Source organism: Bacillus rossius, chromosome 3, assembly GCF_032445375.1.
Source record: "Bacillus rossius redtenbacheri isolate Brsri chromosome 3, Brsri_v3, whole genome shotgun sequence".
Lineage (NCBI taxonomy): Eukaryota > Metazoa > Arthropoda > Insecta > Phasmatodea > Bacillidae > Bacillus > Bacillus rossius.
In genome coordinates, this window is record NC_086332.1 from 78,354,155 (window position 1) to 78,375,897 (window position 21,743).

General features: G+C 40.0%; 1 protein-coding gene across 4 annotated transcripts in view; it reads right to left on the bottom strand.

The window, feature by feature from the left end:
- The window catches only part of LOC134530942 (uncharacterized), a 39,856-nt gene extending 28,731 nt beyond the window's left edge, over positions 1–11,125 (bottom strand). For 2 of the 4 annotated variants that reach the window (XR_010074896.1, XM_063366275.1), the window contains exons 1-4: positions 10,919–11,103; positions 10,688–10,839; positions 4,810–5,084; positions 819–986 (exon numbers count right to left, since the gene is read on the bottom strand). Coding sequence is in view for 2 of the 4 variants with exons in the window: in XM_063366275.1 (XP_063222345.1) it covers positions 819–986; positions 4,810–5,084; positions 10,688–10,839; positions 10,919–11,003 (680 nt within the window). In the remaining 2 variants the exon portion in view is untranslated. Of the gene's footprint in view, positions 1–818; positions 987–4,809; positions 5,085–10,687 lie in introns of all 4 variants that reach the window. The other 2 variants (XM_063366276.1, XR_010074895.1) reach the window with 2 other exon arrangements.
- Positions 11,126–21,743: the final 10,618 nt, after the last annotated feature.

Consider the following 21,743-nt stretch of genomic DNA (forward strand, 5'->3'; position numbering starts at 1 on the left):
TTATGAATTCATGTAGGTAATAAAAAATAAAACTTTTTTAATAGTACAACTATCCTTTAATACTTAATCATTTATGATCATTTAACATGTGCAGAAACTATATAGTATAAACTTTTAATGAATCTTAACACATTACGTAGTATTTTAATAAATTTCAGTGTCAAAATCAAGTCCAAGCCGGGGTTTAGTAATTTTTTCAAAACTTTTTCATTTTTATCAAAGACGTTTCTACACAGTTTAAACTTTGATTCAATATTTGTCGTAGCTGCTCCAGTAGCGAATTCTAAAGGCAGGTGTGCAACTACATGTGAGTTGCATTCAGAAATTTAGTGAGAAATATTGAATACTGGTCTATATAATAGAAACATTTATTCATTGTAAATATTAGTGATAGAAATTGTATTCATAAATTTTTTCAAGTGTATTTTTATATAAGTGAGGTTATATTCCCATATGAATAATTTATTTGTATTAAAAATGATAAATTATTAAATTATTATTTAATAAATAATTAGAATTAACAAATTAGTATAAACATACTTTTTTTTATTTTCATTATTAATTAAATTTTTTTCAGTTATTTCACTAAATAAAATTATTATTTTTGTTACACATGTTTATAATAATATTGAATAATGAGTATTTATTTAATTAATTTTTACTTCAGTTAACTTCTAACAAACTTACATAAACACACACACTTAGTTTTTATCACCTGCTCTAGAAAATGATCACTAGTTCACATGAAGTTATGGTTGACCTTTAAAAAGTTTACTTCAGCATAAATGCAATAAAATTATTATTTAAATAAATAATACCTTGGAGCTTCAGTCCATGATCCGATGTTCAACCAATCTGCCAAATCAGAAGGAAATGAGTGGCCTTCTGGCAGCCAAGGTGTTGGGTTTGGTTCCAGTACATCGAGGAATTGTTTTAACTTGTTGAACCACTCACATGCTGAGAAAACCAGATACCTTGCATATGCCCTATAAAGTTTAACATACACCTTTATCAATACTTTATTAATAATACTTAATGCTACAATTTTAATATCATTGTTCATGCTCAATTACCTTGATTTGGAAAAGAAAACAAAAAGCATATAATAATTAGTGTAAGTACACATGAATTTATACATACTAATTGAGATTGCATTTTCACGATCAACATTATTATAAAAATTAATATTATTATAATAATTTAACAAAATACTTCTCCTTGGAGATTAGGCCTAAGAATGTTATGGCAAAATGTTGACAGTCACATTTGAGTAACAACTTGGTAAACTTGAATGATTTCTACAATAAAAAATTAGCAAACACAAAGTATCAAAAATTTATTATCCAACAAAGAATAAGATGTATCATGGTGTCTTCTAAAATCATTAAATAGTGCATAAATGTCAAAGTATGACTTCAAACTTTTAAACTAACATTTCTGAAAGCTTAGTACTTTGGGGTATAAATTCCCTTAATTCGTCTATGTCCTTAGGTCCTGATGGAATTCCTAACTTTATTCTGAAAGGTTGCTTTCACCTACTGGTACATACTTCATCTAAAACATTTATTCAATATGGGCCTAAAAACACAATTTTTCCCTGACAAATGGAAAACACAAAACAGCTACGGTTATCCCATTTTTAAAAGCGACTCTATATAATGTTTTTAACTACTGAGACGATCCAACTACACCTCACACGCGAAAAGCATTTCTTAAACTAAGTCAAGACATTACAATATTGAAACCGTGGACTTACCATTCTCAATATGTTATGAGGCTTATTTGGTTTATTTGGCTGTGTTTTTCTTATTATTAAAACTCAGATAGATTATTAAAAGCACATGAATTGATTATTAAAATTCAGGCTGTTTTAAGACATTAATATACTGTATGGTAGGAATAATTACTGATTCTGTTTTATACTTAGACTAGCTGCCCGACCCGGCTTCGCACGGTTGTATTTATGGGGGGGAAAATGAGACCAAATCTCCTATTTACAGTTACAATAAATTAAATAAAATGAAAATTAATTAATTTTGACAAAAACTTAATACAATGCTTTGTAATGTACCGAAGAAAAAACGAATAGCACCGATAGCTGCCCGACCCGGCTTCGCACGGTTGTATTTATGGGGGGGAAAATGAGACCAAATCTCCTATTTACAGTTATAATAAATGAAATAAAATGAAAATTAATTAATTTTGACAAAAACTTAATACAATGCTTTGTAATGTACCGAAGAAAAAACGAATAGCACCAATGGTTTCCCGACTCTCAAGCACGCAACGTTGTCATGGAAACGAAGTACCCACTGTTTCCCGGGCTTAAACACCAATCAACATTGATAATCAGTTTATTATTAATTATAAATTATTAAGACTATTAATCGAAATAAAAACTACCCTATCTCTCAAGTTGGAAACAATTACACATAAATGCCAATTTTCATCGAAATCGGTTGACTTGGTAAAGAGTTCACTGGACCTTTTTAGAAATCATATGTAGTTAGTAATTGTCTTCTTAATTTGAATAATTTATATCACTTTCAAATCCCGACCGACTTTGTTCTACCAGTGTATAGTTATTTACCTGTATATATCTAAAAATTGGTGGTCTGTATTTAATGAGTGATGAGGACTACACTAACAATGAAATAGTCGTTGCCATGGAGACGAATGAAGCATCAACAATGCTACAGCCGTTGCCGTGGTGATTTTCTGCCAACTCATACATACATCACATTAGAAAACTCTAAAATTATCAGATTAAGACCATTAATCGAAATAAAAACTATCCTATCTCTCAAGTTGGAAAAAATTACACATAAATGCCAATTTTCATCGAAATCGGTTAAGTGGTTTAGGAGTCCATTGAGGACAAACATTGTGACACGAGATTTATATATATTAAGATATTAACAATTTCCCTGTTATGAAGAAACCTTTTCAATTCCCTGAGTGTTTGCTTTTATTCCAGATCTTCACTGGATGCGACAACCCTGATACAGTTTCAAATAATGCATATTAGATTTGCATTGCTGACCACCAATTTAAAAAAAAAATGGATAAACACCTCATTGACAACTGTACCACCAACATCAGAGACCATGCGATGAGAACTAAGCAATGACAGAATACGTGCTGACAGAATGGAAGCAAACCAACAAAACCCAGTTTCCCACGGGAACGTTGGCCACGTTTCCCACACACGAGAACCTGGCTTACACGTTAGGAATAGTGTGATAAGACCACACCAAACACAGTACACCGCTGTAACGTGTCACATCCTTAGATTGCAGTCTTTCCAATGAGCCCTATCTGCTATTAGCGCTATCATTTCAGTGTGCTCTGTGGTCAGATACAACCAAGAAAAACAGGTTTAGACACTTTATAATGTTATGAAAAATTTTAAATACGTATGCACAAAAAATTTTTTTTAATGAAAACTAGGAATGAGGATTTTGGAAATACATTTTCTTGTTGTAAAACGTACTTGAAAGTTGCCATCTTGGTTTCAACATTTTTTTGCTTTATTTTTATAAAATTTTATATTAAAAAATTATCTCTCTTTGACCATATTCATAATTAATAGAATGTCTATTATAAAGCCAATTTTGTCATTAAAAATAGTGGATTTTGTCTTTATCATCATTAAAAATTAAAACACATATAATACGTAGGTAAATATAAAGCACATTTATGTTGATAAACTGTTACAACAATTCATGGTAACACTTAAAAAATGTACACAAAACAATAGTACATATATTGATGAGAGTAATTTAAACAAAAAAACTGCAACTAAATCACTATTCTTCTGTAATGTTCCTTAGCTCAAAAGAATGTTATAAGTATGAAAATAAAAACTATAGCTAAACCTATATTTTTAAATAGAGCAAATACAGCCAAGATTTTATGGTTTTTGTATCAGAACAAATTTTTTGTGTAGTGTGTCATTTAAGTGTATTTCTGGTACAAACAAATTTTAAAGTTTAATTTTTTACTTTTTTCACCATCTTGTCCATCTTATTATTTCAATACTATAAAATTGAATTTAAAAAATCAATACGCAATGTTGAAAACCTAAATTCAATACCTTACATATCACATTGTAATGTTTCTCTGTAGCTTTTAACCATGTCTGTATGATATCTGCTATAGACTACTTTTATTTTATTTTATTTAAAAAACCATACATAGAAAATAAATATAATTTCTTTTTACTTAGTAAATATGAGCCTAAATAAAGATTTCTGAAATGAAATATATATATTGTAATACTAAATGAGGCAGTTGAGGTGAATTTTATTGCATTTCAGTGATATGCTTTTTGCTGATATTTTGGTTTTATTGCTATTCACCATATAATATTATAAATCATTAATAAAATTATAAACTAGCTCTGTAGAATAATATTACATAATTAATGGAATGTCATGTTATTAATAGTGACAGACTGCTACAAATAGTTTCTCATGTGAAATAATAATTGGTGTTTTTATGTAGGTACCCATGTTTTTTTTTTTAAGCTCTCTTTTTTACTTTTGAAATGTAAAAGTACTGTGTAATATTTAGTTTTTGTGGTTGTACAGTTTGTTTGTATATATGTATATATTTGTATTAATTGACTTGTTCTATATCCCGGAGTCCTTACCTCCATATGGGATCTACAGAACAAAAATTGAATAAATAAATAAATAAAATTTATATTTTTTCTTAAAAAAAAATTATGGACTTAGAAGAATCAACAAATAGTAAAATTAGAAAAAATATTAGTACTTATCATAATGATGAACTGCTGCGACTCACCAGATGCGGCTCACGACGGCGTAGAACAGGAGCGATGCACCCAGGAAGTGGCCAGTGGCCAGCTTGGGCGCGACCCCCCTCGCCGCCTCCTCGCACACGTCTGCCATGTGCCTGAGCAGCCGGGCGAAGCCCTGGGTGCGCACCAGCACAAACTGCAGCATCTGGCGGGACGGGAGGTAGCCGTGCGTCTCCGCCCAGTCGGGGTCGCCCGGCGTGAAGCCGCTGAACGCGCCGGCCAGGTCCAGGCCCGAGTACCGCCGTAGACTCCTGTTCACCTGCTCGATCACCAGGGGCGGGAGACACTTGGAGCCAGTCCCACGCTCACATTACTTTGTTTTAAAGGCTCAGCTTCACCCACGCATCTTCCATTTTTGACGTGACGTCTAATAAATCGATGAACGCCGGCTGCACGCACGAAAAAGTGTCCCGTTACGCTCATTGTACGCTTGCGCCGCATCTATCTCTCTTCCGCTCGATTGGAACAACCATCGATTTGACTTTTTCGAGGCACGTTAAACTTGAAACACTCCCATTCGTTTCCTACTTTTCCTAATATCTTCAATAGCAAACACGTATCAAAGTTATAGTTAAAAAAATTGGTTGTCTGTAAAGTCGGTTTACGGACCATAGTTTAACGTGACAACGTCATAACAAAACATTGATGAAATGATTGATCCAGAAGAAAAGGAAATATATTCGGCCTGAGACTGAGCCGTAATAGGTTTATGCAACCAAACCATTTAGGCATTAAAAATATTATATTCTTTGAGGAAGAATTTTTTTTTTAATTTTTCTATCTTTTGTATGATAAAATCTACCTCTGCATACTTTTATGACTAAAATTGAATCATTTTTATTGAATTATCACTATTTTGTATGGATACAAAGGAGTGAAATGAAATGTACAATTGAATTAATAAATTTACTTTTATTTGCATTCATTATTCAAATATATTTATTACTTTTGAAATGTTACATGCGCCGTATTTATTTTTACAAGTACAAAAAAAATTTCGCACCTGCCGGGATTCGAACCGACAACCTTACAAATAGAAAATAGCACCCCTGATCGCTCATCCACGAGGCCATATTCGATAATTAATGGTTTCAGATGTTATATATACACTTATAAAAATTTTGTTCACGGTAGGGGAATATTATTATTTCGTTTTTATAACTCGATTTTATAACAAATACGCATCCCAAATACACCAAACTTATTTATAATGTGTTACAATATTTTTTAAAACATTGTGCAAAAGATCCCGGTTGTAATTTGAATTATTATGTGTAACTGTAAAACACCATTGTTGGTTCAAAACGTATTTCAATATTCAACATTACTTTTAAATAACTGTACCGATTGTGCTGAAAATCGGTGGACGATCGTTAAATTACATAATATTAATAATTCAAACGACGAAAATATGATTGAAAAGTCAAATCGATGGTCGTTCCAAACGAGTGGAAGAGAGATGCCACGCATGCGTAGGCCCTACAATGAGCATGAAGAGAGATGCCACGCATGCGTACAATGAGCAAATAGGACACATCCGTAGTGGGACATCCGTAGTGGGACACTTTTTTGTGCGTGCAGCCGGCGTTCATCGATTTATTAGACCTTATCACGTCAATAATCTCTTCGTTAAAGTAATAAACATATTTGAATTAATGAGTGCAAATAAAAGTAAATTTATCAATTAAATTGTAGATTTCATTTCACTCCTTCTTTGTATCCATACAAAATAGTGATAATTCAATAAAAATTATTCAATTTTTATCATAAAAGTATGCAATCATTTCATCAATGTGTTGTTATGACGTCACGTTAAACTATCGTCTGTAAACCGACTTTACAGACAACCAATTTTTTTTGTTTTAGCAAATTGCAATGTTGTGTTTGTTACCTATTTGTAGAAACCCAAAAAATTAACTTGTAGTAAGTGAACATGACTCAAATAGTCAGCAAAAATTGTAATTATGAATATGAGAGAGAGAGAGTTTGTCTGTCTATCAATAGCGTAGTGTGGATACGGATAGCCATGAGGTCCAAGTGCACCTCAAAGAAATTGTTTCAAGATAGGTTTTTTTTTAGTGGTTTTCGCCCCTCACTATCCCATGCGTCTAACATATACACAGTTTAATAAATAAAGTAAAGTCAGACCTTTAGAACTCATTACAGGTTTTTGTTGTCATGTTTGTTACTTCTTGTGAAATTACATTTGCAGCATAGTTCACTTTTAAATTTTTTTCCTTTATTTATTGCAGTTGGTTGAAGGCTGATGACATTTCAGTTTCGATTAAAGTTCGGAACAAAACAGTCAAATTACAATACTTTCTCTACGCTATTTTTGTGTTACATATTAAGTTCTTCCTTTTAAGGATATTTTTACAAGTGAATGTCATTATAAACTAATTTAGCTTAAAAACGCATTTGTTTTGAAAATTAGCTAAAATAACATTTACGCTGGAAATTAGCAAAAAAAAAATAGCATCTAAAGTGTAAATTGGCAAAAAAAAAAAAATAGCATCTGTAGAGAGATAATAATTTTTCCAACCCTTACTCATAATCAACAGAATGACACTGCAGCTGAACTGGCCCAGTAATTATATTAAGTCACTAATCCTGTAATCCACAGAAACAGGTACATATGTTATTGAAAACATTTATAAGCTTACTAGCTTTTACCCACGGCTTCGCTCGCGTTGATGTCCTTAGATAGTTATCAAAGATCATTACAAAGAAAATTAAATAATATGGTAATTTTTTTTTTATTGTGTGACTGGGATCATCAGTTATTTAAAAAATTTAACATACAATTTAGCTTAAAAAACTGAAAACATGCTTTATTGAAATATGTTTCACTATTACAAAAAATAAATAATTTTAAATACTAACATTTTAAAAAGTTAAAAGTATTAACGTAGGTATAATAAATTAATTTTTCGTTAAAAGAGCTTAAATTTGAGTGTTATTCTATGATGCTCCTGTATACTATGTTATATGTTTTTCTGTCCGGTGCAAATATGTGTAGATTTCGGGCATTGGACACATGCGAACAGGTTACATATAGTTGACCATGGGAAAAGCATGGCTTTTCCAAATGCACCGCTGCTAACCGCAATGATTGCCCTTGCGCTTTGTTAATGCTAACAGCAAAACTAAGCCTGACGGGAAACTGAACTCTTTTGAATTGGAACGGTAGATCAGTGGGGATAATTGGAATTCGAGGTATGATAACACTTTCCCCTTTACCGACACCTGTTAAAATAGTAGCACGAAGTATATTCTGCCCTAATTGTGTGATCCGAAGCCTCGTTCCATTAAATAGTCGAGGAGCATCTAGATTTCGCATAAGCATAACTTGTACATTTAGTTTCATTTGAAGTTTATGTGATGGTACACCCAAAAGTGCTGATTTTAGTGACGATATAATTTTTTGGCACCAATATTGCTCTTGCGCACAACCACTGATCACTATTCAAATTTTGTTGCAAGTCCGGGAAAATTTAAGTAATAAGATCCACATCATTTTCTACTAAATTACAAAATTCTCTTGAAAGTAAAATATAACCAGCATCAACATCCCCAAACAACCATCACCAAAGAAAATATCCACACACCTAACCTAGAAAATTAAAAAAGTTTAAGTATTGCTTGGTGGTGACAGAAAAATAAAATTGAATAGTGAATTGACCACCGGTATTACAGTACTAGTTTGGTAAATTATTTTATTTATTTATTGAAATGCCAGATGGCATTAAATTTCATTCAAATTTCTCAAAATCTCAGTCGGACGATCATACACCAATATCAATTTGTTTGCCCTTCGGAAAAAATATTTTTTTTATATATAAAAAGGGTTATATGTCCTTTACTATACTCTAGAAAATATTCGTACAAAATTTCATGATCGGTTGAATAGTTTCCACATGAGAGCCAAACAAACAAACAAACAAACAAACAAACAAACTCACATTCACATTTATAATATTAGTAAGGATCACCAAAATGCAAAGATCAGTGCAAGTGTTCTGCCAGTGAACTTCCATAGCAAAACACAGGTATGTCTGCTATTTATAAGCATTTGCCTGATTCTACAAATAGCAGATTAGTAGTGTTTATCTGATAATAATTTTGCAACAAAATGCAATCAATTCTAATGAGTAAAACCATTAAATAAATTGTCCTAAATCAGTGATGGCCCAATAAATATTTTTGTGCTGCCCACATAAAAAATCACTTAGCTATAGTTAACTCTATCCGCTGGCTCTATCCAGCCGCCCGGGACAGAGAGCTTGGGACAAAAGCAGCATAAGTCATTCCACACAACTACGGCAATTTCTGGCCGATTTTATATTTTTACAATAAAATGTGCGAAGATCTCTAGAGCAGGTACATAGCACCTTTATACATGTGTGTACTATCAATAAAAAATTTAAATATCAGCAGACACTTTATGACGCCATGGTATTCTCACAGAAATAACGAAATATTATTTATATAATATGTATGATTGTAATTCTTCTTAAATGAAAAAGTTTTAATTTATTATTTTTTCAATATTAGGCTATGTATTGAATTTATTGGTTACTCTACAACAATACAACACTAATATATCATTGTTAGAAATGTCGTATTTACTTTTATTTGGCCCTCAGATTAGATTTAATGATATCTGCCCATAAAATAGAGTGAAGTTTGCCATTAATTTTTCTAAATAAATAAGGACGTGAAAATGGAATAACCAAAACTCAAAGACCATTCCTGCATATTGAACTGAATAGCTCTCTTGCATTTATTGTCTGCTTGCCAATTCTGTTACCAGATATTTACTTAAAATAATTTATAAACTATAAAATGTAATGTAAAACATAAATATCAACACTTGTGTGACTTTTTATTATTAGGTTTTCCCATGTCTTGGAGATGACACCGCCAGATAACTAGTTAGAGCCAGCAGATTGAGCAAACTTCAGTATTGTCATACTGCATCCAGCATCCTTAGTTTACAGTATACTGTTTGCAAAATTATGCATGTTCCTTAGGGTAAAAAGGATTTAGTTTTTAAATTTAGAAAATGCAGAAAATTTTCTGTATATTTACTATGTTTCAAGCTTTATTTTCAACAATGCTGATAGACAAATGTGCCCCTCCCTACTCAAACTGCTCGTACTCCAAAAACTAGGTAACACAAATTTGAGATAAAAAAACAAAACAAAAATAAGAATTTTTTTCTTTCATTCTCACTCTCACTGTATTCTCATTTTTGTGCTGTTTACAAAAAAGAGGATACTTTCTATGGCATACTTATTTTGTAAGCATAAATACAAGACCATTAAAGAGCACTCTCTAAGCAAACTGACACTACCTCAGATATATCAAAACCCAGAAAACAAAGTTGATTTAGTGGCAAATTGTAAGGTTTGCCGTTTTTCCACAAAAAAATATATAAAATTCCAAATTTTTGTTTTTGAACACTTCCTGAACACAGCATTTCAAAATTACAACTTGCTACTGAGAAATAACCATTTATAGATTAGATTTGGTAGCCTGTACTGTGATTCAGCCACCACCGTTGTGCTTTAGCGTAGCCAAGATTGTTTTCAATTAAAGATTGGCCTGATTGTTGTCGCAGCCCTACTGTTTACTTCATACTAGCTGCAAACTGATCCTGTGGTTCTCCATACATCTCTAAAAAATATAATGTAGCTGAGGCTGTTTTCAAAAGGACAGGGATGTTTCATGTCAGTTCATTACAATCAGAGCCAAGACTGTTTTACAACCTAATTTGTTTCCATTTCAAGTGAAAAGTATCATGAAGTAAGAAATAAAAGAAATAATATAATTTTCGCTCATTCACTTACACTAACTCACCTTTTCTATGGCTCTGAAGCTCTTTTCATTTCTAAATTTGCACTTGTAAATATAAATCATCCGGGACAAAACGGCCCCTTCATAATGAAGTCCATTTAAATCCGTCAAAACACACGAAGCTTTCAAACACACCAACCTTAGTTCAACCAATACTGAAACAGAAAACATTACACTTAAACAGGATGTAAAATTGTAAAGTTTTGTACATAATGTATTTTATAGTTTCCTTACTTTTATTTTCTTTTTTCACTCTATAGGTAGAGTTTGGTGGTGGGCACAGGTCCTTTAGATTCCAAAGAACTACTCCATCAGACATTATTATGGATGTCCACAGTCAATTATAAATTCTATTTTCCAGCCATTTCCTAACCTCAACCTAAAATAACAACAAGAGAAATCGTACTAGTTGACTCCATTGAACAAATGACTGTATTACGTCGCGTTGTTTTTTTTTTGTTTTTTTTTTATAGTGAAGTGGCCTACAGCTTTCACCAAAAGCCAAAGGGTCATTATATGCAGCGTGAATCTTAATTTCCAGTCCTTATCAAATATGAGAATATATATTTTACACCCAAGCCTTACCCGGGACTCGAGCCCAGGACCCCTCGCACCGTAAGCAGGTGTGCATCCGACTACGCTACGGAGGTCGGCCGTACAAGAGTGTAGCGGCAGCACCGCTACTTCCTGCAACTGGCTGCAAATGCCGCACCGCTCACCTCGTTCTGGGGCCAGCGGCGCGATCCCGCAACGGGAAGCCTTCTTTTCACTAACGAGAGAGCAAAACGTCCGATCGTGCATCCTCGGGTTTTTGACGTGACAACGTCTAATAAATCGATGAACGCTGGCTGCACGCACGAAAAATTGTCCCACTACGAATGTCCCACTACGGATGTCCCACTACGGATGTGTCCTGTTTACGCATGCATGGCATCTCTCTGGTATGTTGCGGACGGTACAGAGAACTCGGCCGGCACGTGGTGGCGTACTGCTCAGGTTTCACCCCGCCATGCTGCAGGGATAGGCGGGTCGCGCCGGTTGGATCACGCCTGCTCATGTCGCCACACATGGCTTAGGGCAGACGATAATATAGCGAGTTTCGAGGTTATTGTTGTGCACCGCGCCACGGGAGTATATTCGCAAGGAAATGGTATTCTTACAAGTACGTATTATTTTAATTACTAGTGTAAATCAGTATATTTAAACAGTGTGCATGAATATTGTTTTAACCATGTAACTAAATATTTATTTCTAGTATGATACTTTTCACGCTTTAGTTTGACATTAGTAATTATTTGTCATGATTTATTATTTCATCAACTAAATCACACACAGTATTATAGTTATGAGCCCACGAGGGTGTGAATATTTCGAGTCCAACAGAGAATATGCTAGTTAAAAGAAATTCAAACAAATATCATGCATTGAATATTTTTAATTTATAACATCTGAAACAATAGATTCCAATATGGTCTCGTGGCAGTGCGGTTAGCATAGCTGACTGCCAATCCACAGGATGACGATATGACTCCCGGCCGAAACGAATTTTTTTTGTACTTGTAAAAATAAATACGCTGCACCCGACACTTAAAAAAAAAAAATACATTTGAATTAATGAATGCAAATAAAAGTAAATTAATTAATTAAATTGTACATTTCATTTCACTCCTTTGTATCCATACAAAAAGGTGATAATTCAATAAAAACAGGGGCGAAGCCAGGGGGGGTTTTAGGGGTTCAACCCCCCCCCCCCCTTAGCAAAATCTTTAATTAATTTCTTATTTATCACTGAAAAAAATTTCATATTAAAATTAATAAAATTTTTACCATTACAATATTTAAATTTAAGTACCGAAAATTGCTAAAATAGCACTATTTTACACCTTAAAATCAAAATTTTCCCAGGGGAGGACCCCCGGACCACCCGCTTTAATACGGGGGGTGGGGGGCATGCTTCTTAACACCTCCCATACACAAATCCAAATCCAAATGATTCAATTTTATTCATAAAAGTATGCAGAGGTAGATTTTATCATACAAAAGATAAAAAAATTCTTCCTTAGAGAATATAATATTTTTCATGCCTAAATGGTTTGGTTGCAAAAACCTATTTCGGCTCAGTCTCAGGCCGCATATGATATTTCCATTTCTTCTGGATCAATCATTTCATCAATGTTTTGTTATGACGTCACAAACTATCGTCCGTAAACCGACTTTACAGACAACCAAACTTTTTTTTTGTTCATTGTAAATAAATATGGAGGTGTTGTTAAAAGGAAAGACCATAAACAAGGCAACGGTATTTATTTGTAATTGTTTTTAGAGGAAAATACCTAATTGAAGAAACGTACTTCATGGATTTGTATATTTTTCATGCCGTATAAAATCTAGGAAGTCTTTGCCTTCCACAAATATTCTCGGGACGCCCCATATTCCCTTGCAATTTTACGCAACTTGTAATTTTCAGGTAAGGACATGATAACTAATGGTCAATTAGGTTAGGTTAGCTACATTGTAAATACTTTAAAACATTGTGGGCGGTTAATTTAGTTAGGATAGCTACATTAAAGATACTGTGAAATCATGTAAACGGTTTCTTAGCGCTGGATAGCTACATATTAAAAAGTTATTAACTAAGCAACCATAAAATGATTTTACAAGATTTTTAATGTAGCTATACTTACCTAATATAACCAACCATCCACTAAACAATCTGTGTGGCTTTTTTATACTGGAGACAAAAAACGCGCGTGTAAAAATAAAAAAACATCCAGGGGGTAGGCGCTCCCGATCGGCCAACTTCGGAAAGGCTCAGCATTTGCAGCCATTTGCAGGAAGTAGCGGTGCTGCCGCTGGACTCTTGTGTCGGCCGTCGCGTTGATCGAATACCACTGCTATCTAGTGGCGGAATCATTTTGTGTGCCAAACTTTGAACATTGATCTTCACAACCTGTAGTAGAATTAACCAGGAATTAACCTTAACCTATAAAGATAAAACTTTAGGGCCCTCATACTCGCAAAAATTTCGCTCAATATTTTGCGCAAAGTAATGAGCTCATTTTTGCACAATAATATTCACAAAATATCGGTATCGAGTTAACGTTCGTGACGGAAACACACTGTCTCGTGTTGTACTCAGTCTGTGTCTACTGTTAAAGGAGACTTAAGAAGAAGAAAAGAGTTGGTGTCAGGAATTGGTTGAAGAATCGACCTACTCATTGTCATCGTAACCATCATCGTGAACTGAGCCTGCAACCTACAATTTATTAAAATTTCCTGAGGATGAATGAAGACTTTTTGAGAAACTGATGAACATGGTTCGCCCTCCGATTGAAATACGTGATACACGATTGAGGACAGCGATTTCGCCAATAAAAGACTAAGTCTCACTCTGCACTTCCTAGCAACTAGGAACAGCTTTGAGGACCTGAAATTTTCAATGTACATAACTCCGACCACTATCATTTAAATAGTTATGGAAACCTGCAAAGAACTTTGTATGTGCTTAAAGAATTGCATAAAGGTAAGAAAACTGCACACATTGAAATATAGGAACATTTAATTATGTATAGGTAATACGAATGCATATCGCAGTTTAGATCAATAGTGGGACAACTCAAAAATGTTGTTTCGAGTAAATTGAGTTTAAAGTTTTTACATCCCTTTCATTCTCTTAAGTGGAATAACATAACCACAGCTCCTTGGATGGCCACTATTGTACCTATGAAATTCATTTCACTTGCCAATTATAGCTCTCATATTCCTCTATAAGAGTGTCAATTAAATCAAATTCACCTATTTTAGTTGTCCCACTATTGATGTCAAGGTGCGATATAATTCATATATGTACACTTATCCCTCACTTAACACGACTAATTCGTTTCTAAAAATGCTCGTGTTATTCGAAATAGCGTATTCTGAAGCATTATTTACCATAAATAACAAGGCTAATTTATTTAATGTGTTCCAAAATTGTGTAGGAAAAAATGTTTTACGTAATATAAATGCGTTGAATAACACTCAGTTATAAACAAAATGTTTTACGTAACATAAATGCGTTGAATAACACTCAGTTATAAACATGTCGCACCATTTATCTTTATATGCCTCCCATCGCACTTTGTATGACAAATACGACACAGCATAACGGGAGATATGTTGTTATGTACTTTATCATCAGTCGGCTAGCTGACTTGCCCGCCTGGGCATGACCTTCAACTCACAACACGTAACTTTACAAAACATTCTTTACTGACAGTGAAACCGATATTTCTGTCCGAATAATTACATTTTATTTTTCAAAAATTAAAGTGCTTATTCGCGTATCACCACCTAATTCACACCAATCCTGTCAGGCCAATGATTTTTTTTTTCATTGCAACATTCATTTAACAACCTTTTCCACGTGAATCATCTGTTCATTTCTGTTCCAGTATCTAATGTCAAATATATTCCTGCTAGTACAACCAACAGCAACAGACTTTTATAAACTTTTGGTAAGAGTCCTTATTTCGTACGATTGTGCGCATAGTTGACTTGTTTAAAACTAAAGTGCGACAAACATAAGTGTGGCCTTCAAGTCAATCTGTGCGCCGTAATACTTCTTTTTTTGTCTAAAATATTTGAACACGATGCATTATGAGTAATCAAGCACGTAAAGTTACCGGCAGCTGAATGGGCAGACTTTGCTTTTGTTTGAGTGAATTCCCTGCCACTTGCTAGACTGAGTTCACGGCCCGGTTTGTGGCCAGGCAACAGTATGGCACAGCGGTACACGTGCGGACGTAAAAACATTTGGTCCTTTACACTCCATAGCCGCAATTTAAATAGCCATAGCTGATGTTTGCACAACAGCAGATAGCGTAGACAGACCTGCCCGCACATCTCTTCCCCCTTCATTGGGCTAACTGTAGTCCATGGCACATCTGTTGTTTAGAGAAGTTGAAACAGACTTCGTGGTGTCGTGCTTGTCTTTTTTTGTTTTTTTGGCCTGCCGAGAATTCGTTCTAACTGAAATTTTCAGACGTGCTATTTGATACTGAGGCAATAAAATTCACATCGCACTAAATAAATCCGCGCAATCTGAAGACATGTTAAGTGAGGGATAGGTGTACTATGTACAGTAGAAATCGTATGAGATGCATATTCAGCAATGTGGTGCCGTCGTCCGGGTTCTCGTGTTCGAGACCGGGCGTGTGTCCTGGCGGGAAATTGGCTCTGATTGAAATTACGTTCCGAGAGGGCGCCAGGCTAGCTCATCGGCTAACCAATTGTGGGTCTTGTGGGTGCGTTGCCCCTGCGTCTCCCGCTAGGACCGTCGGCGGAGTTCGTGGATGGAGGGGCCCTTAGCTGGTTTAGGGGTGCTCAATTCAATAACAGACACGAACTCGAGATTTAGATGGCTGTTGGCACATCGCGCACGGGGGTTGCGGAGCGGCCTTTTAATTAGATGAATTATTACAGTCACAAATTACACTTGCACTACACTTGCCGTCACACAAAGAATTACCTTACAAAGTTACAGTTAGTCTAATATGAGTGCTCTGACGCACTGTCACTTTGTTAAGCCCTCACGCTAGTTGAGGTTGAGTGAGAGGTTGTTTGGACACAGCCAATCCCGAAAATGGTTAACTGGGCAGCGTCCGGATTCACTCGTGGGAATCGCAGCCCGTTGTTAAACTTGACACAAATTTTACTCATAGTTGTCGTCGGTGCCTGTGCACTCGACCTTAGCAAAAGTTCACTGTTAATGGGAGTCGGCCCATGCCGAAAAGTGGACTGCCCCACGTAATGTCTCCTACAGGGAGTGTAAAACTTAAGCGGCTGGGTTAGGCCCTACACCGTAAAAGGACCGGGGATGCACGGGGAGTTAATGTAACGAATCAAAATGATTTGGTTTGAATGACTATATTTACCAGAAGTACTGTTCGGTGTAGACAAAGGATGATGTCTCCCCATGTAACGCACGTCCGCCCCAGTCTGTGAGTCGCTCGGTACTGGCGTCTGGCCTTGGCGAGAGGGAAGGTCCTGACGACAGTCGTCATGACCTCCTCGGCTAGAGGCTGTTCCTGCCTATCGCTGTGTACCTTAGGAGGCACGCCCTGTCCCCCCCCCCTGCCTGTGCAGTGCAGTGTTCATCGTAAGGAAGCACCCGCATGCGCCTTAAAGTGTCCATGTTTAAAAACCACTCAAAAATGGACATTATTGTATAAGTGTAAATATTGCTTTGATAATAGTGTCATGTTTATTAGGGTTCTTGTGTAGCGATGTAGAGACCGCACCTGGACCGCGGCGAGCGCGCGGTCTAGTTTGTACCGACTTCCCCTCTTCCACCACTCCCCCCTCGATCGGCGTGGGGCGGGAGCAGACAGTCGCCGCTTGGCAGCCACTGAGTGCGGACCTGCGTCTACACGCTCCGCGAGTCTCAGTGTCCGCGACCACATGCGGACTTACGTTTTCGGCCAGTAACGTTCGATAGTCTTACGTATTCGTCATCTATGTATACGGTCGGGAGTTTTCCAGTAGTTTAACGTTTTTGCGGTACTACGAGAGGCGTGCGTTACCGTTACTGTGGGACAGGTGCGGTCAGGGCAAAGGCGGACCAGCTACAATAAACCAGCGTACGAACAGTTAGCCAACTTTACCTAATTTCGACCTGATTTCCACCCTCATCAATCCAACCGAACCTTTCCTCCTCAGTTTCCGGTTGCGACCACAGCAGCCTGAACCCCTACCTACTTGCTTGATTAGCTGGCTAATTTACATTAATCCATATTCCTGACTTTATTCGGGGACCGGGAAGGGGCTAAGATCCCTGGGGACGTCATATGGCGCCCAACTAGTGTGGCCACTGGACATTATGAACAGGACGCGAGTCGCCAAACACGGACTTTTCCACATAGCAACAGGAGTTGGTGCGCACTACAGCGGCGTGACATGAAGCAGCCGTGTCTGCGTGTCGTGGGAAAGACGCGAACCAGAGACGGTGGCGCGTCGGTATCCGGCTGTGCGCGATAATGCAGCATGGGTTATGTTACCAATCGGCGGGGAATACGAGCGCGACCGTAAACCATGACGGGAAGACAAATAATACGAGTAACAGAGGATCTGATAACATTGGACACAATACAATACGCCGCACAGGATTCGATAATGTACGACGGTGGCGAGAGTGCAATACAACGCGCGGGGCTGGATCGGAAGTGACGTTGGCGAGACAGTGCGATTCACCGCGCAGGACACAACAACCAGTGACATTGGCGAGGCAGTGACATACGCTGCGCGGGACACATTCACCAGTGACGTAGGTGTTAGAGTGAAAGACTTCGCGTGGGACACGGTAATGAGTGACGTTGAAGAGGCAGTATCATACGCTGCACAGGACACGTTTACCAGTGACGTTGGCAGCGCAGGGAAATAGACGGTGCGGAACATGATAAACAGTGACGTCGGCCTCTTAGGGCAATTCGCCGCGCAGGGCACAAGAACCAGTGACGTTGTCAAGGCAGTGGGACACGCTGTGCGGGGCACCATGAAGGACATCGGTGATAGCAAGGAGGACGGTGTCATAATAAACACGTGGAAGGGAGTGGGTGGCTCCACAGCACGCGATCACGTGGGGCCTTGGCGGGGCACTGTCATGAGTGTGGCCGCGAGGATAGGTGCATCGACGGTGAGGTGACAGTGATTCAGTACGTGAGTGCCCCACTCACTTTGCCGATGTTTTCATGTCACGACAAAGAGGATCCACAGGAGTTTGAGCAGGAGTGCGAACATCTCCTGGAACTATACAAGGTGCGACCGGCCGAATGGACTTCGCCGGCAAGCGAACAGCTCCGTGAAGACGCGAGGGACTGGTGGTACATGGCGGGAAGTAATAGCATAGGATAGGGCAACTTTGTACATCAGATCGAGGCCCGTTATGACAACGACCAGGTGCGCGCGAGGTGCCAGAGGGATTTCTACTGCCGGCCAAAAAGGACAGAGGAGGGGGCGGAATGCTTTGTTTACGAGAAGCTGCGCCTTCACCAGCGGATGGCGGAAGGAAGGGACCCGCGCCCGGCGTTATCTGCAGTCATCGAGCTGATGCTACCAGAATTCCGGCCCTTCATGAGGGCGGCGGTCGGACGGAGTCCGGAAGAGTTTGTGGCCCTCGCCTGTGAAATCGAATGGGATCTGCTACAGTGGAGAGCGGAGCCAAGGACCGCACTTGTGCTCCAGGACCGGCGGAGGACGAGTGAGGACAGCGACGAACGCCCGCCGTGTTGCAGTTTATATCCAGAGGCTTATCACTGGCACCATGTGTGCCCCACGAGGGCTGTGCTGGAGGAGGTGCACGAGCCAAACACGCTGTCGGTGGGAAACACGGAGCCAGGGGTGGTCAGACAGCTGGGTACCATGCCCCGGCCCATCAGCTACCAGCAGAACCAGCACCAGAACTAAGTCACCTACCACATCATGCACCAGGGACACAGACAGGAACAGCAGAACAGGACAGGCCGCCGTCAACATGGAGGTCCGCTGTTGCCACTCCCGTGGCCTTGTCATCGGTCCACCGGGAGATGGACCCGCCACTCCGTCAGCTTGATGCCGGCAGAGACACCCACCAAGAAAACAATGAGCTGGTGCCGGCACTGCCAAATGGAGGCCCTCAGGGTTTTCCCGCATCCGGGCGACTTGGGGCCTGGGGAGGAAGGAAGCCAGATGCTGGTCTACTTGGGACGAGTCGGACCAGAGGAGCCAGAGCTGCTGCGGGTACCAATCCGCGCCGACGGCCAGACACTGCTAGCTCTGGTAGACACGGCCACCAACCGTTCCTACGTTGTGGCTCGCCTGGTCAACGACAAGGCGGTGGTACCACATCCGGTGCAGCTAGCCACCTGGGATGCCACCACAACAGCGAGGGGCACCATCCTGGTAATGCTGAACATCGTTGGGCATGTTAGTCGCATCGAGGCCTGGGTGGTCCCTGACCTGCGAGAGGAGCTGATCCTGGGGACGCACTGTCTGCACGAGTTCGATGCCACTGTGGAGGTGCGAGCCAGACGAATGCACTTCGGCACTCGGGGGCACTGGACAGTGTACGGCATTCATCAGAGCCCCCCTAACCCTCCTCAGTCGGTCACCCACCTGGAGGACCTCCAGCATAACATACCGGAGGAACACGTCGACGCCATCAGCCGGGCCCTGGAGTCTCAAACTCAGGTATTTGCGGCAGCAGACCGGTTAAGACGCACGACGATGAGAGAACACAGAATACCTATGTTGCTGCACCTCCCGCCGTTTGAGAGGGTGCTCGGGTTCGGGCCCCGGGAGCGCGAGGCAATCCATTTCCAGGTTGACGAGATGCTGTGCAACAGGGTCATTAAAACCAGAACATACCCATACAACTTGAGGGTGGTGTTGGCTACCAAAAAGGACAGAAATTTACGTTTTTGCGTGAACTTCAAGGCCATCAACCGACTGACGATTCCCGCTCCCCCCCCTTCCAGCAAATCAACATTACTGACGCCTTGGCCGGGCTGGGGGACTCCAAAATATTTTCGACCTTGGATTCGAAATCGGGCTACTGGCAGGTGCCAGTATGCCCCGCCAACTGTCCTAAGACGGCGTTCACTGCGCCAGACGGATGGCGGTTTCAGTTCTGCGCCATTCCTTTTGGGCTTATGGACGCCCTGGCCACATTCCAGTCTATGATGGTGCGTGTCCTGAACGGGTACATTGGCATCTTCGCTGGTGCCTATCTGGATGACATCATCATATATTCTGGAACATGAGAGGACCACACGCACCAACTGGCGCTGGTCCTAGAAAGACAAGCCAGACACGGACTGATGTGCGCCCCATATAAGTGTCACATCGGGGCAGATGAGATCGTATTCCTGGGTCACCTGGTGACAACAGAGGGATGCCATCCGTGTCCCAACCAGCTGGAACTCATCGAGGGGAAGCAGGCAACAAAGACCAGAAAGCAACTGCAAAAGCTTACGGGACAGCTGAACAGGCTGCGGTCTTTCGTGACTGACTTCGCGACGATCACGGCCCCTATGACTGACATGTTGTCGCCGAAGGCTAAGTTCCTGTGGACGCCCGCCGCAGACGAGGCCTTGCACCTGGTCAAAGACTGTTTCCGGAACTGTCACACGCTGTCGCGACTGACACCCGAACGCCCCATCTTCATCCAGACGGATGCGAGTCAGGAGGGGATGGACGCAGTCCTGTACCAGGTGGACGGCAACGGTGTTAGGCGTGTGATCGAGTATGCCAGTGCGAAGTTTGGCCCGACTGAGAGGAGGTATCACGTGAACGAGCAGGCTGTGCTTGCCGCTGGTCTGGGCACTGCAGCGCTACCGGCACCATCTGGAAGGCCGCTCGTTCACGTTGAGCACCAACAGTCAATGCCTACGCTGGTTGGACTCCACTCAGGGCCGGAAGTCCAAGTTCACTCGTGAGGCAATTCTGATCCAGGAGTTCTCGTTCTTGGTGGAACAATTCCCGGGACAGGAAAATCAGCTGGCCGATGAGCTGTCCAGGAATCCAGACCCTACGAGTGTGTTCCGCGATGACCAGGGCTAGGAGGAGGTGCTTCCCACGATTCACGAGCCCATCGTCGAGAATCCGGGGCCGCGGCCGTGCGAGTTGTACGTGCTGCCCAGCCCTGTTGTCACCGAACCAGACACACCGCTGGAGACGTTAGCCGACCTGCTTTCGCGGGTGTGTGCGGAACAGCTCTATGACCCAGACACCCAGTCCCGGCTGACAGAGTGCAGGGATATAGCGGTACCGGGCCACCGGAACCTCGATGGGGTGCTCCAGACCAGGGGGCCTCACAGGTCGAGCCGGTGGCAGACCCACATGCCGCCAAGGGCCAGGCATTGGGTGCTGAAATACTTGCACGACCACCCCCTGGCTAGACACCCCGGAGCAGAGCAGACACATCGGGAGATCCGGCAGACTTTTATCTGGTCAGGTGACGCGGCAGAGGTGCGACGTTACGTCAGAGCCTGCCAGCGTTGCCAGGAACGTAAGTCCCGGAGACCCGACAGCGAGGAGCAACAGG